Source organism: Pectinophora gossypiella, chromosome 16 (genome assembly GCF_024362695.1).
Source record: "Pectinophora gossypiella chromosome 16, ilPecGoss1.1, whole genome shotgun sequence".
NCBI classification, from domain to species: Eukaryota; Metazoa; Arthropoda; class Insecta; order Lepidoptera; family Gelechiidae; genus Pectinophora; species Pectinophora gossypiella.
The window spans coordinates 784,448-796,881 of NC_065419.1; the positions used below are offsets into that span (position 1 = coordinate 784,448).

Below are 12,434 nucleotides of genomic sequence, written 5' to 3' on the forward strand. Positions count from 1 at the left end.
AAGATCACGACTATATCGCATTGGGAGTCAGAGGAAAAGGCATCGCAAGATGAACTAAGTACTCAGACCTCACCGAGCTTTCTGTTAGACCAACGTCGCTGTGTATAATGGTCGAGCCAACTGTGTTAGTGAAAACACAGTGTGTGTGTATTTTTAATTTTAATTATGAATGAAGTAACAATGAATACGACGTTTGACCGTGTTATTGACGCCTTGACCTTGAACAATGTATAGTGGTGTTATTCTCATTCTTACCTAATAGGTTGAGCACCTCGCTGCGGAAGGTGGGCAGGAAGTTGGCTCGCAGGAAGTACCACGTGTAGCGCTCGTGCTGCTCCGTCGCTGCGTCACCCTTCTGGCGACAATACCTGCGAGAAACAACATGTTATCTTCTTCTAACGGTTCATCATCACTAATTTAAGAGCAACGCTTTAAATTGGATATATTCATGAAATACGATCGTCGACCACCATCATGTATGCCATCGAGCTTCGGAAGGCACGTTAAGCTGTTGGTCCCGGGTACTACTTACTGATGTAAGCAAGTAGTCGTTACATGAGCCATATCAGGGGCCTTTGGCGACTCAATAATAACCCTGACACCAGGGTTGATGGGGTTGGTAATCCACCTCACAACCCACACGATAGAAGAGAGATCCTGTAATGGTCAATTCTAAGACCTGGCCAAGACATGTATAAAAACAAATAGATAGTTGCAAACAAATATAATGTAGACTTACTCAGCTAATCGCTCGGTAGCATTCGGGTCCTGACTCTGAGTGGAACCTAATACTGAGTCTAATTCCGTCGCTCTCTCCACTATTTCTGGTTCACTGACAACCTGTAAGAAATGGTATTTCTTAGTTCTTAACTTCTTACGTACAAATAGGGTGACAAGTATCAAAAACTATACGTTTCTCATTGCATACATTGATAGGCAAATCGAAAATAAACAGTTACAGTCATCCGAAATCAAGGAGTCAACAGGAACTCTTGGCGTCACATGTTCCTACACATACAAATGCCATTTTGCTAGAACGGGACGGAGCATAGAAACTCCTCGAGGTGGTGACGAACAAAATAATTTAAATACATACCTGACTAATGTGAACTAGTTTTTGTGATCCCGCCTCTTGTGGGCATTTCTCGAAAGTGACCAATTTACCTCCGAACTGAAAAGGAAAAACATATGTTTCATACAAATATCCGAAAGTTTAAAACAAAAGGATTTGTTTCGCTTAATCTCTTTTGGGATAATGTTTGTTATTGCGGCTCTACGGCTAGAGTAATCGGGCTGTCAGGAATCCTACACGATCTCGACTTAGGATCGTTGATAAACTCTAACGATTCATTCGTAAGATTCTTCCAAAATACAGTACATATGGTGAGAATCGGATGTCGTCTGCTGCAGCAGTGGAAGCGTTTTGAGGTTGATGAATTAAAGAATTTCTTTTATATAAGCAAATAATAGTCTCTGTTTGACAATTACAAATGGACGTGTTGCTTATAAGCAACTGCGATGGAAGTGGGGATGTGGATGTCTCTTGTGGTGTGTGTCTGATGTGTCACATACACATGCTAGACGTTAGCATTCTTTTGCACGGGGTCTGTTTACTTAACTTAAATGTTATGTGTGTGGAGCCATGTCAGGGGCCTTTGGCGGCTCAATAGTAACCCCAACACCAGGGTTCATAGGGTTGGTAATCCACCTCACAACCCACACGATAGAAGACTTAAATGTTTGACAGATTCGGTTTTTTACAGAAGCGACTACCTGTCTGGCCGTGTCAACCCGCGAAGGGAAAGCCAGCCCAATACAGGTTAGGTCACAACGCATTTCTCGGGAATGTGGGTTTCTTCACGATATTTTCCTTCACCGCTGAGCACGTGACAACCATTATGGTTTAGGCTAGAGGGAGAGTCAAGCAGAGGTGCACCCGTACTCACGGCGAACTTGCCCCCGGCGGGGCGCGCCAGCCAGCGCGGCGGGCGCGGCGGCTGCGGGGGGCGCGCGGGCGCGGGCGGCGCGGCGCCGCGGCTCACGGCCGGCAGCTGGCTCAGCTGCTGCGCGCCGAACGACTCCATGATGCTGCTGGCGCTGGCCTGCGTCTGGGGGCAGCGAGACAGTTCTCACTTCTAATGTCCTGCAACCCTGATGAAGCTGGTCACAGGCTGGCCAGTTCCGTCACTGAACGCGTGAATACGGTCGTGTTTAATTCGTTTGTGCGAGCGCGCGTATACGCTTCGCGCAAATATGTCTACTAGTGATCGTAACATCATTATTAACGAGTTTCTGACCTTTGTGCAAAATTAAATAGACACCGAGTTAAGTATAGTGTAAATATGTGCAACAAACTTCTCAGAAAGTGATATTGACACAACGGAATTTCTCAGAAAGCGGAATTGTACGCAAATGTCACCGATTCGGCACGAAACGTGCAACGGAAGGGAGAGGATAAATCCAAGAAGAACATCAAAAACATCATTAAAGCGGCCGCTTTTCGTAGCGAAAGATTAAAAAAATTTGCAAAGTTTTGGTCGGCAACAAAAAAATGCGAAATACCAGCAATGTCGATAATGCCTATGACACTAAGTCTATAGCTGATCTTTTTGCACACTATTTTCAGAAAGAGCCACTGGACGTGGGGAATGTGCCTGACACTTGCAGCCCTCGACATTTTCTTGATGAGACTCTTAGCTTTTCACCCCTTAACGTGGCTAGAGTTGTTAAAGCCATGAAACGCAGCCGAGCTGCTGGACATGACGGCTTGAGTGTGGAGCACATTCTCCACGCTTTTCAGAGTCCTCTCGTATCTCTTTAATCTTTGTCTAAAACACTGCCATTTACCAAAGGCGCTTATGACAACGATGGTTGTTCTAATTGCGAAAAATAGACCAGGAAATTTGTCCAGCCTCAGTAATTATAGACCTATATCGCTTGGTACTATTATAGGTAAAATCTTGGAAAGGCTGCTGCAACCCGCACTGTTAAAGAAAGTTAGGATTAATGATGCGCAGTTTGGTTTCCGTTCGGGTGATTCAACGTACTCTGCGATACTCTGTCTTAAGAACACCGTAAACTACTATATTAACAGAGGCACCTCAGTATATGCTTGTTTCGATCTCAGTAGCGCTTTTGACTTGGTAAACTACTTCTGTGAAATTCTGTGGGCTAAGTTGTTAAATGCAAACGTCCCATCCAGTATTGTAGACCTGTTGAGACATTGGTACGAGAACCAAACCAATCATGTAAAATGGGGCGACGCACGCTCTCGCGACGATATGCTAAAGTGTGGCGTACATAAGGGGGGGCTGCTCACATCGCCGGACCTTTTCAATATCTAAATTAACGACCTTATTGAGGTTGCAGGTTGTCATGTCAACGGTGTATGCTTTAATAATATCAGCTACGCGGACGACATGGTACTTCTCACTCCCTCAATCAATGGCATTCGAAAGCTTCTTTCCATCTGTGAAGAGTTTGCTTCAACTCATGGCATGAAGTATAACGTTAAAAAAACAGAACTTCTTGTTTTCAGATCGGGGAAGGGTCTGAAGTGTCAGTGATTCGAACGGGTAGGTACTTACACTCTCAGGGGTAGTTCCTCCGAGCAATGAGTGCACAGCGACTTCTTGGTCGAAGCTGGTGGTGACTATCAGACCGGGATTGCGCGGACACCACGCCACGTCGAACACCCACTGCTGCTGCTGGCTCACTTCCAGTAGTAGCTCACCGCCCTGGGAACAACGAACCAATTAAAAGAAATCATCATCATAGACCTCATACGTCTGCTTAAGACGAGTCATGACTATCATTGCCGCAGGGTCATGCACGTTTTTCATGGCTGTGCAAGCTAATTCAAGAGCGGCAAATTCACACACACTCTGCAGGAGAAGCCTTCGACAGTTGGAATGTTGTCGACCTGGTATCGTTTCATTCTCCTACTCGTCAGAGTGAGAAATAATTCAATAAAAATCACCATCTTCTAGTATGTGGATTATGAGATGGATTACCTCATCAACCCTGGTCTTTGGCCAAAGACCCTAACATGGCTCATGTAATGACCACTTAATTACATCAGTAAGTAGTAACCGGAACCACCGGCTTAATGTGCCTTCCAAAGCACAGGTCTTTCGGTCAATCAGGTGATCAGCCTGTAATGTCCTAACCGAACTAGGGATCACAAACTGATTTTTGTGACCTACCGCAGCTTCTCAACGTATAATAAAATAAGTAACTTTCCGCTTCACACCAGCAGCTGAACTAGGTTTACCCCTAACTCGGTCTAGATGCGCGTGTACGATAACGTCAATGTGCAGTGTCTATGTCATCATCGTCATCAATTTAAGAGCCACGCTCGTGTCGGTGCAGCATTTTCCATGCTACTTTTTTAGGGAAAACTAGGGCAGTGGTTTCCCTCTTGCCTTCCGCCCCGCTCTGTCTGACGCAAGTGGGATGGCGCCCAGAGAAGTCTATTACAAAGCCATACTAGGACTCCAGAGCAGTGCAGTGTCTATGTAAAAGGAGGTTTTTTGTATGAAGCGTCCAGGGTGTGGTATGAGTGTGAATGCCTTAATCCCTCACCGGCGTAGTGTTGTTAGGGTTCCATGCCAGCACGCGTCCGTCCTTGCCAGCTGATAGCAGCAGGTCACTGTCGGCGCTGCTCCACGACACTGCCATCACGCCCTTGTGGTGACCTTCCAGGGTGACTAGTGGGGAAGCTGCCAGTCTACAAAAAAAAAAAGCTTATGCAGTTACTCGTGTCAAAATGTGATGGGAAGGTTAATAAGAAGCCACTGCCGTATCTCTTGCGATTAACTCCACATGCTTCCAGTAACGTATTTTTTACCACACCAAACTACACATCTGTTTATGTATGTATGTACATAAATGTATATATATATGGTATGGTATATATATATATATATACCATACCATATATATTGTTGGGAAAAATGTACTACCCCCACCCCTAAATAAAGGAGACAGCATAAAAACCGCACGCGCTACGAGCGGTGGGCACTGGATCGCTCTGTCCACCGACACGTGCACGGAAGTCGCCATTTTCACCGTCTACCTACATCTGCAGCCTCAGACGAGAAGAAGCTGGGGGGGGTGTTTTTGTTCAAAAATACCCTCCTAAATACTCCGCGGATCCAAAAGGCACCACCGCTATCATTCCTACCCACCCCCGGCCTCCCACCAGCGGGTCTCACCGGGGAGGGAGTGGTAGTGTGTGCACTGCCAAGCGGACCGCTCGGCTTCGCACAGGAGGACAGTCGCAACATCGCGCCCAGGCCATAACAGGCAAGAATGGCCCCACCGATGGCTGGAGTACTGAAGCGCAAGGTGCGCACTTTCGTGCGCACCCGCGCCGCCACCACGCCTACCGCCGCCAACGCTCCGCCGCCCCCACCACGCCTCACCGGCGCAGGACTTCGGCAGTCACCGTTCCCGCTGCCCATGCCCCAACTCCCGGGAGCAGGTCCCGCGGAGAAGAGGACTACGACGCCGCCACAGCGGCCACCACCACCGCAGCCCGCCAGGAGGATCACTCCTCCCGTCGCACTCTCCATGCCCTCACTGGACATGGAGACAACGCCGCCGCGCTCATACGCGGCAGTTCTTAATACGAACCCGGACTCGCCGCCGCACGCGCCTCCGCGTCCGTCCCTCCGGACGACGCCCACACCGTCGCCGAAGCCCGTCCGCCTTCAGCCCCCGCTCGCCCCAGCGAGCAAGAAGATTCCGCCCATCGTGGTGGACCAGCTGCCCGACTGGCCGCACCACTTCCGCAAGCTGCGGGAGGTGCTCGGCCACGTCCCCAACGCGCGCCCGTACGGGAAGGGTGTGCGGTTCATGGCGAAGACCAACGAAGAGTTCCGGCTTTACCAGCGCTACCTTGCCGGCCTGGAAAAAGCGACGGGACTCTCCTGGTTCGCCTACGCCCCCCCGGCGGAACGCGCCTTGAAGCTGGCCATCAAGGGCCTGCCCATGGAGACCAACACCGCCGAACTGGAGGAGGAGCTGCGTAACCGCGGCTTCGACCCCCAGTACATCCGTCCCATCCAGGGCAGGGTGGGCGGAATCTTCTTTGTGGAGATACGACGGACACTGGGCTTCCAGTCCATCTACGCCACCACCGAGCTCCTCTGCATGCCCGGTGTGAAGGTTGAAGCATGGAGGGGACGCAAAGGAGCCCCCCAATGTCACCGCTGCCAGCAGTTTCGGCACAGCAGCCACAACTGCCACCAACCGGCGGCCTGCGTTCGCTGTGGCGAGAGCCACGCAGCGAAGGACTGCACGCGACCCCGGGAGGTACCGGCGACGTGCTGCAACTGCGGGGGAGCCCACCCTGCAAACAGCCCTTCTTGCCCTATCAAGTCGCGCGAGCTGCGCAACACGAGGGCAGGCACCGCGCCCTTGACCGGCGCAAGAAGAGCTGTCCCAGCAACCTCCACCGTGGACCCAACCAGCGAGCCGACAGCGAGGAGCTCGCTCATGGCCGCGGCGAACGGCCCAAATGGACCCAAGCCGCAGAGGAAGAGGCGCGCCCGTAAAAGGGCAACTCTCGCCCCCACCGCTACCACCACCGCCGAGCAAATCGCCGTGGAACATGTCCCGCCGCAGCCCTCTACGTCAGAGACAGCAGCCGCCGCCCCTTCCAAGGGGAAGAAGGCGAGGCCCCGAGCGGAGGCTCCCCCAGCTCCCTCCAGTGAGAAGCTGGAAGTCCTGGAGGAGACCATGCAGTTGCTGCACAACATCTTGGCCGCCATCCGCACGCAGACTGACCCAGTGCCCATCATCGTGGGAGGCCTGGCATCGCTGCTAGGCCAACTCACCGGTGGGCACTGAAACACCAACACCGGACTGGACCGGGGCTGCCCACATCCACTACTCCTCGTCGAGTAGTTAGGATCGTGGCCACCCCCCGGGGGATGAGTTGACGCTTCCAGTGGCAGTGGAAGCAGTCCTCTCCCCCCCTCCAGCCGACTCGACACCAGCTGCCCCGGCGACGGAGCAGCTCACCGGACTCGACACCACCGCCAGCTGACGGGCGCTCACTGGGCCTCCCCCAATGGGGAATCACCCGGTGGGCTCGACCTCGCTGGCGGCTCCACGGAATGACAACATCGTGGCTCACGGAGGGGCGTTCTCGCCCGCCGTGTCCCAAACCCCGTGACACGCCCGTTTTTGCGGGCGGCGAGCGCAGCCACATCAAGGGGGCTCAGCCCCGAGGATGTCTCCCCGCCGCGGGCTTCGCCCGCGACGAGAAGAAACCCAACGACGCGGTGGGCACTCGTTGGAGAACCTCCGTACCGGCAACATCCCTGCGACGACGTGCTTTGCTCCAGAATCGGGTTCGAATCTTGTCGGTACAACTTATTTACTATTGTTTGATATCTCGTTGATTTGTTAAAATTAATAATTAGTGAAGTAAAATTGTTTTAGGTTATGTTATACTTGTTTTTTTTTAAATTAAATACCACTTCTGGTGATAAAAATATATATATATATGTATATGTATGTATATACATAAACAGCTTGAGGAGGTATGGAGCATACTCCACAACGCTGCTCTATTCTTAACCTTACTACATGGGACCTAAATATAGCTGCCGAGAAGTGGGTGTTATATGCTGTACACCTCTGCTTACCCTTTCGGGGATACAGGCGTGATGCTATGTTCTTCTCTTCTATCGTGTGGGTTGTGAGGTGGATTACCAACCTCTACTACCAACCTCAACCTCCGGTATACTACGGGTGCTGTATGCTAAGTTAACTTTTTCTTTCAGGTTACTTGTCTTGAGAAGTCAGGTATATTTAATAAAAAAACATACTATGAGCAAAATTCTACATACACACACATAAAAGACGTCTATACGTTACGTTTAAAGGTAGCAAGTGAGTTCGAGTGCCTAATATCAGAGGGTTAAAAATGCCATGTTGATTTTTTGTAAATAATATAGTAAAAAAGTAATACTCTTATAGGCGCAAATGTCCTAAAACTTGCAATATTGCTTTTTTAGATGAATTGCTTTAATGTGGCGTTTTTAAGCAGTTGACAGGCAGTGAGAGTCTACCTGAGGTCCCAGAGCTGCAGCACGGGGTGTGCGTCGTCCTCGGAGGCGATGAGCAGCTGCGTGGCCACGGCCGGGTGCCACGCTAGCGCGCGCCAGCGGGTGCGGCCCTGCGAGTCGCTGACAACAACAACGTACATTCCATTTACGATCAGTTTACAACAATGTACATTCCATTCGCAACATCGTTCATTCCATTCATGATCAGTTTACAATATTGTTCATTCCATTCGCGATCAGTTCACAACAGTGTACATTACAATCACGATCAGTTTACAACAATGTTCATTTCATTCGCGATCAATTTACAACAGTGTACATTACAATCACGATCAGTTTACAACAATGTACATTCCATTCACAACATTGTTCATTCCATTCACGATCAGTTTACAACATTGTTCATTCCCTTCGCGATCAGTTCACAACAGTGTACATTACAATCACGATCAGTTTACAACAATGTTCATTTCATTCGCGATCAGTTTAAAACAATGTACATTCCATTTTAAATATTACCCAAACAACCATTTTTCCATGATTATATCGTAAAAAAGACACTATTTACGTGGTAGGAGTTTTAATACATCACTAGCTTTCCGCCCGCAAATCCATCCGCGTGGATTTCGGTTTTTCATTCCACCCCCATATTATTCCATAAAGGGATGATTTCGGGGATTAAAACTATCTCGTGTCCTTCCCTGGGTCTCAAACTACCTCCAATCAAATTTCATGTAAAGCTGCTGCTTGGGCAGAATCAGAATCATTTATTTAAAGTAATTATAACCTTGTTGAAGGTTTTCAAGGATAGCATTGTCGCATTTATACTATTAGCGTGTCTATTATTCCAGTTAATCAAAAAATGTGTGCACTCATGTGCGGAGAAGACAGATACTATGGTGTAATGGTATAGTCAGATGTGCAAAATTTACCTCAACTTCATAATGGGCTCGTTTTTCCTAAGGTCCCAAACGACGCAGCGTGTTGCAAACGTCGACCCTAAGATGTGTTGTACCTGAAACACAAGCGGAACATTGATGAATTTATTAACCTTCTTCGTGATCGTGTGGGTTATGAGGTGGAGTACCAACCTGATCAACCCTGGTGTCAGGGCTGTGGTAAAACTAAAACAAATACACATGCATTTTGTATGTTAATTGTGCATGTATATATAAGTGTGTGTATCTTTCTTTAAAGTTCAGTAAAATCTACTCTAAACTGGCGTATGCGTAAGAGAAGTATGTCTGGATCGAAGCAAATGGAATTCCACATGATTCTATGAAGTCACACAAAGACTGCGAATACAGACCTGGTGGTTCCAGGCGACAGCTTGCACGTGGTCGTGCGGCTGGGAGCGGTTGCCGGGCGCCATGGGCTGCGCCGTGTTGTTGAGGTCCCAGATGAAGATCTCGCTCTCAGCTGCCCCTGACGCTAGCAGGTTGCGCTGGTACGGGTTGATGTCTAGCGCTGACACGTGGCCTGGTGAATGAAGTGAGTGTAAATTAACAACTAGTTCAGTACAATTTGTGATGATATTTCAATAAACATAACATTTTACAATAGCTTCAATGCGTGGTACGAGTTAGTTCTGTCAAAGTACATAAGCTAGTGTTGTGAGATTAGGCCGATCAATTCTTTTCTATATCTCTTTCTTCTTCTAATCCTTTTATCCCGTTGGGATGTAGGGCTTGAATAACAGATTTCCACTCCTGACGATCTTTTGCAGCCTGTGTAGCTTGCTCCCATGACATGCCGGAGAGATTTTCACGAAATTACTATGGAATTTGTATGAAAAAGCAACCTGTGATGTCATAGAAAAACGTGACAAAAAGTCGCACTTGTTATTACGTTTTTTGTCACTTTTAGATCTGTCTTTATTTAGTAATCAGAATTTCGTAATTTATCTTTAGCCTAGGAAACTAACCAATTACAATTTAAAAGACCAATGCTTATAGAAGGACTAGCTTTTGCCCGCGACTTAGTCCGTTATAAAAGAGAGATCTTTGTGTGTGTGGAAGTGCATATCAAATTTCAAGCATCTAACTTATACAGTTTAGATTTTTTCATACAATTTTTTCTTCCCGCTAACTCCCATTTTTCAAAATACAGCCATAACTAAACTTTATATTTACTAAGGTATGCATGCATGCTAGATTGAAAACATCTATCTTACGTGGTTTCGATATTTTCATACAAATGTTTTTTCCCGCTAACTCCCGTTTCCGTGGGAATTTTGCAATATCCTGTTGCAACTAAGCTTTAAGTTAACTAGGGTACCTGCATGCCAAATTTCAAGCGTCTAACTTAAGCGGTTTAGATTTTTCATACAAAAGGATTTCCCGCTAATTCCCGTTCTCGTAGGAATTTCGGGAATTCCTTTCTTAGTGCACCTCTACGGTACCTAAGCTAAGTCCCTTCCAAATTTCAAGTGCCTACGTTTAGCCGTTTAGGCTGTGCGTTGATATGTCAGTCAGTCAGTTTCTCCTTTTATATATGTATTTAGATAAAATTGATATTTCATCATACTCCAGAGAATATATCCACTATGAAAAGCATCAGACTTTCAACAGAAAAGTAATTTCAACTTACTTTTTTTTCTTTGTTATTTCAGATAAGTTTATCTACGAGTATTCAGTCCAAAACAGAAGTTACACATAGGCAGCCATAAATAATATAGGCCAGTTTTAGATAAGAGTAACTTTATCTCGTGACAGTTTATTTATAATGCCAGTAGCTTGACATTGTCACCAGAACAGTTATGTAGTAAAAATTTAATGAACAAATAAAGATAAAACTACTATATACTGAACTATAATATTTCAACGTATTACCTTTATGGGTCTCTCTTGTAACAAACTTGTGAATAAGAAAATGTGGTAATTAAAATATAAATATAAACAAGCATAACATGTTGATATTTATTTATGGCAATAAATAAACAAAGAGAAACTATATGCATTGAGTCAGCAATCTCACTGACCAGCAGATGTAATAATTATTAACATAGTTATCATGGCAATTGGGTTGTGTACTAGGTTCAAAATAAATTATGAAATTCTGTTTACTAAATAAAGACAGATCTAAAACTAAGGAAATATTTTTTCTATTTAATTTATTTATGAATTTTAAAAAATCAAAACATAATAATAAGTGACGTTTTTCTATGACGTCACAGTGTGATTTTTCATACATATTCCATAGTAATTTCGTGTTTTGACGTTTAGTGAAAAGTAACTGATTTGACTAGTTGGAAACTCAGGCTCGCACCTATTACATGGGACTTAATCATAGCTGGCAAGGAGTGGGTGTACTACTGTATCTCAGAATACCCTTTCAGGGATACAGGTGTGATCCTATGATGACGATAATAAACATAAAATGTTAGAGAAATTTAACTAAACATTCCAATTTGATTACCATGAACATATGCTTTCCTGACAGTTATCATTCTAAACAAGTTTTTTTAATTGGATGGGAGAAAAAACCAAGAATGTCTTACCATTGTGTTTAGAGCTGCTGCCAAGGAGCGCATCAGTGGAGCCCTTGAGCAGACGGTCGGCGCTGTAGAACTCCAGCAAGCCTCCATCACAGCCCCCCACCACCACACCAGCACCCGACCATACTAGTTTCTGGAACCTAAAGATGGCATTTCAAATAAATATCTATTTTCTCAGATGTACAATGATTTCATATTTACCATCTTAATTTTGAAGATCTTATAAGAATCATCTTTAAAAAATAACAAACATAAAAAAAATACATTAAAAGGTGGAAGGATATCTTATTGTAATGAGAATTCAAAAAGAACTTAATAAGATTAATGCTGATATTTGGACAATTTTCACTTAAACTTTGTTACTTATAAGTACAATGTTTTGGAAATGCTGATTCAAGTTAAAACCTGGTATTATATTATTGGCTGAATTATGCGAATAAATTTACTTATGCTGTGTCTGGAGGCTGGATTTCAGTTCTAAGTCTAGTCCAGGGTCTTCCAAGTTCAAGGAATAGAGTTCTAAAGTGGAGTTCGAGCTGAATGAAGCGTCGACCTGCTGCGCCGCGGAGCCGGCCGCGAGGTACGCGGGGTGTGTCTCCGCCGGCGACCAGCACACGTTCACCGTCTTCTTCAACTCCTTTACCTTCATCTTCAGCCAACTATTTCACTAAAACACCACCAAACATTCAAAAACGGTCCTAAAACGATTTATTTACCTAATTATGTCACTACTTCAAAAACTTTTCTGGCAACAAAAGTATTGAATTTACATATTGTTTAAAGCCACTAAAGCATAAAGGAACGGTTAAGAAACATATTTCATGTGAATTTCACGGTAATTCAATAAAAATTACAAA

At 45.8% G+C, this 12,434-nt stretch overlaps 1 protein-coding gene across 1 annotated transcript in view; it reads right to left on the reverse strand.

The window, feature by feature from the left end:
* LOC126373683 (protein transport protein Sec31A) overlaps positions 1–12,405 on the reverse strand; it is a 30,572-nt gene extending 18,167 nt beyond the window's left edge. Inside the window, exons 1-11 of the mRNA XM_050019915.1 lie at positions 12,024–12,405; positions 11,581–11,717; positions 9,391–9,560; positions 9,014–9,096; positions 8,085–8,201; positions 4,585–4,729; positions 3,588–3,737; positions 1,947–2,108; positions 1,097–1,171; positions 740–840; positions 256–368 (exon numbers count right to left, since the gene is read on the reverse strand). Of these exons, the coding sequence (XP_049875872.1) occupies positions 256–368; positions 740–840; positions 1,097–1,171; positions 1,947–2,108; positions 3,588–3,737; positions 4,585–4,729; positions 8,085–8,201; positions 9,014–9,096; positions 9,391–9,560; positions 11,581–11,717; positions 12,024–12,226 (1,456 nt within the window). The 5' untranslated portion in view covers positions 12,227–12,405. The remainder of the gene's footprint in view (positions 1–255; positions 369–739; positions 841–1,096; positions 1,172–1,946; positions 2,109–3,587; positions 3,738–4,584; positions 4,730–8,084; positions 8,202–9,013; positions 9,097–9,390; positions 9,561–11,580; positions 11,718–12,023) is intronic.
* Positions 12,406–12,434: the final 29 nt, after the last annotated feature.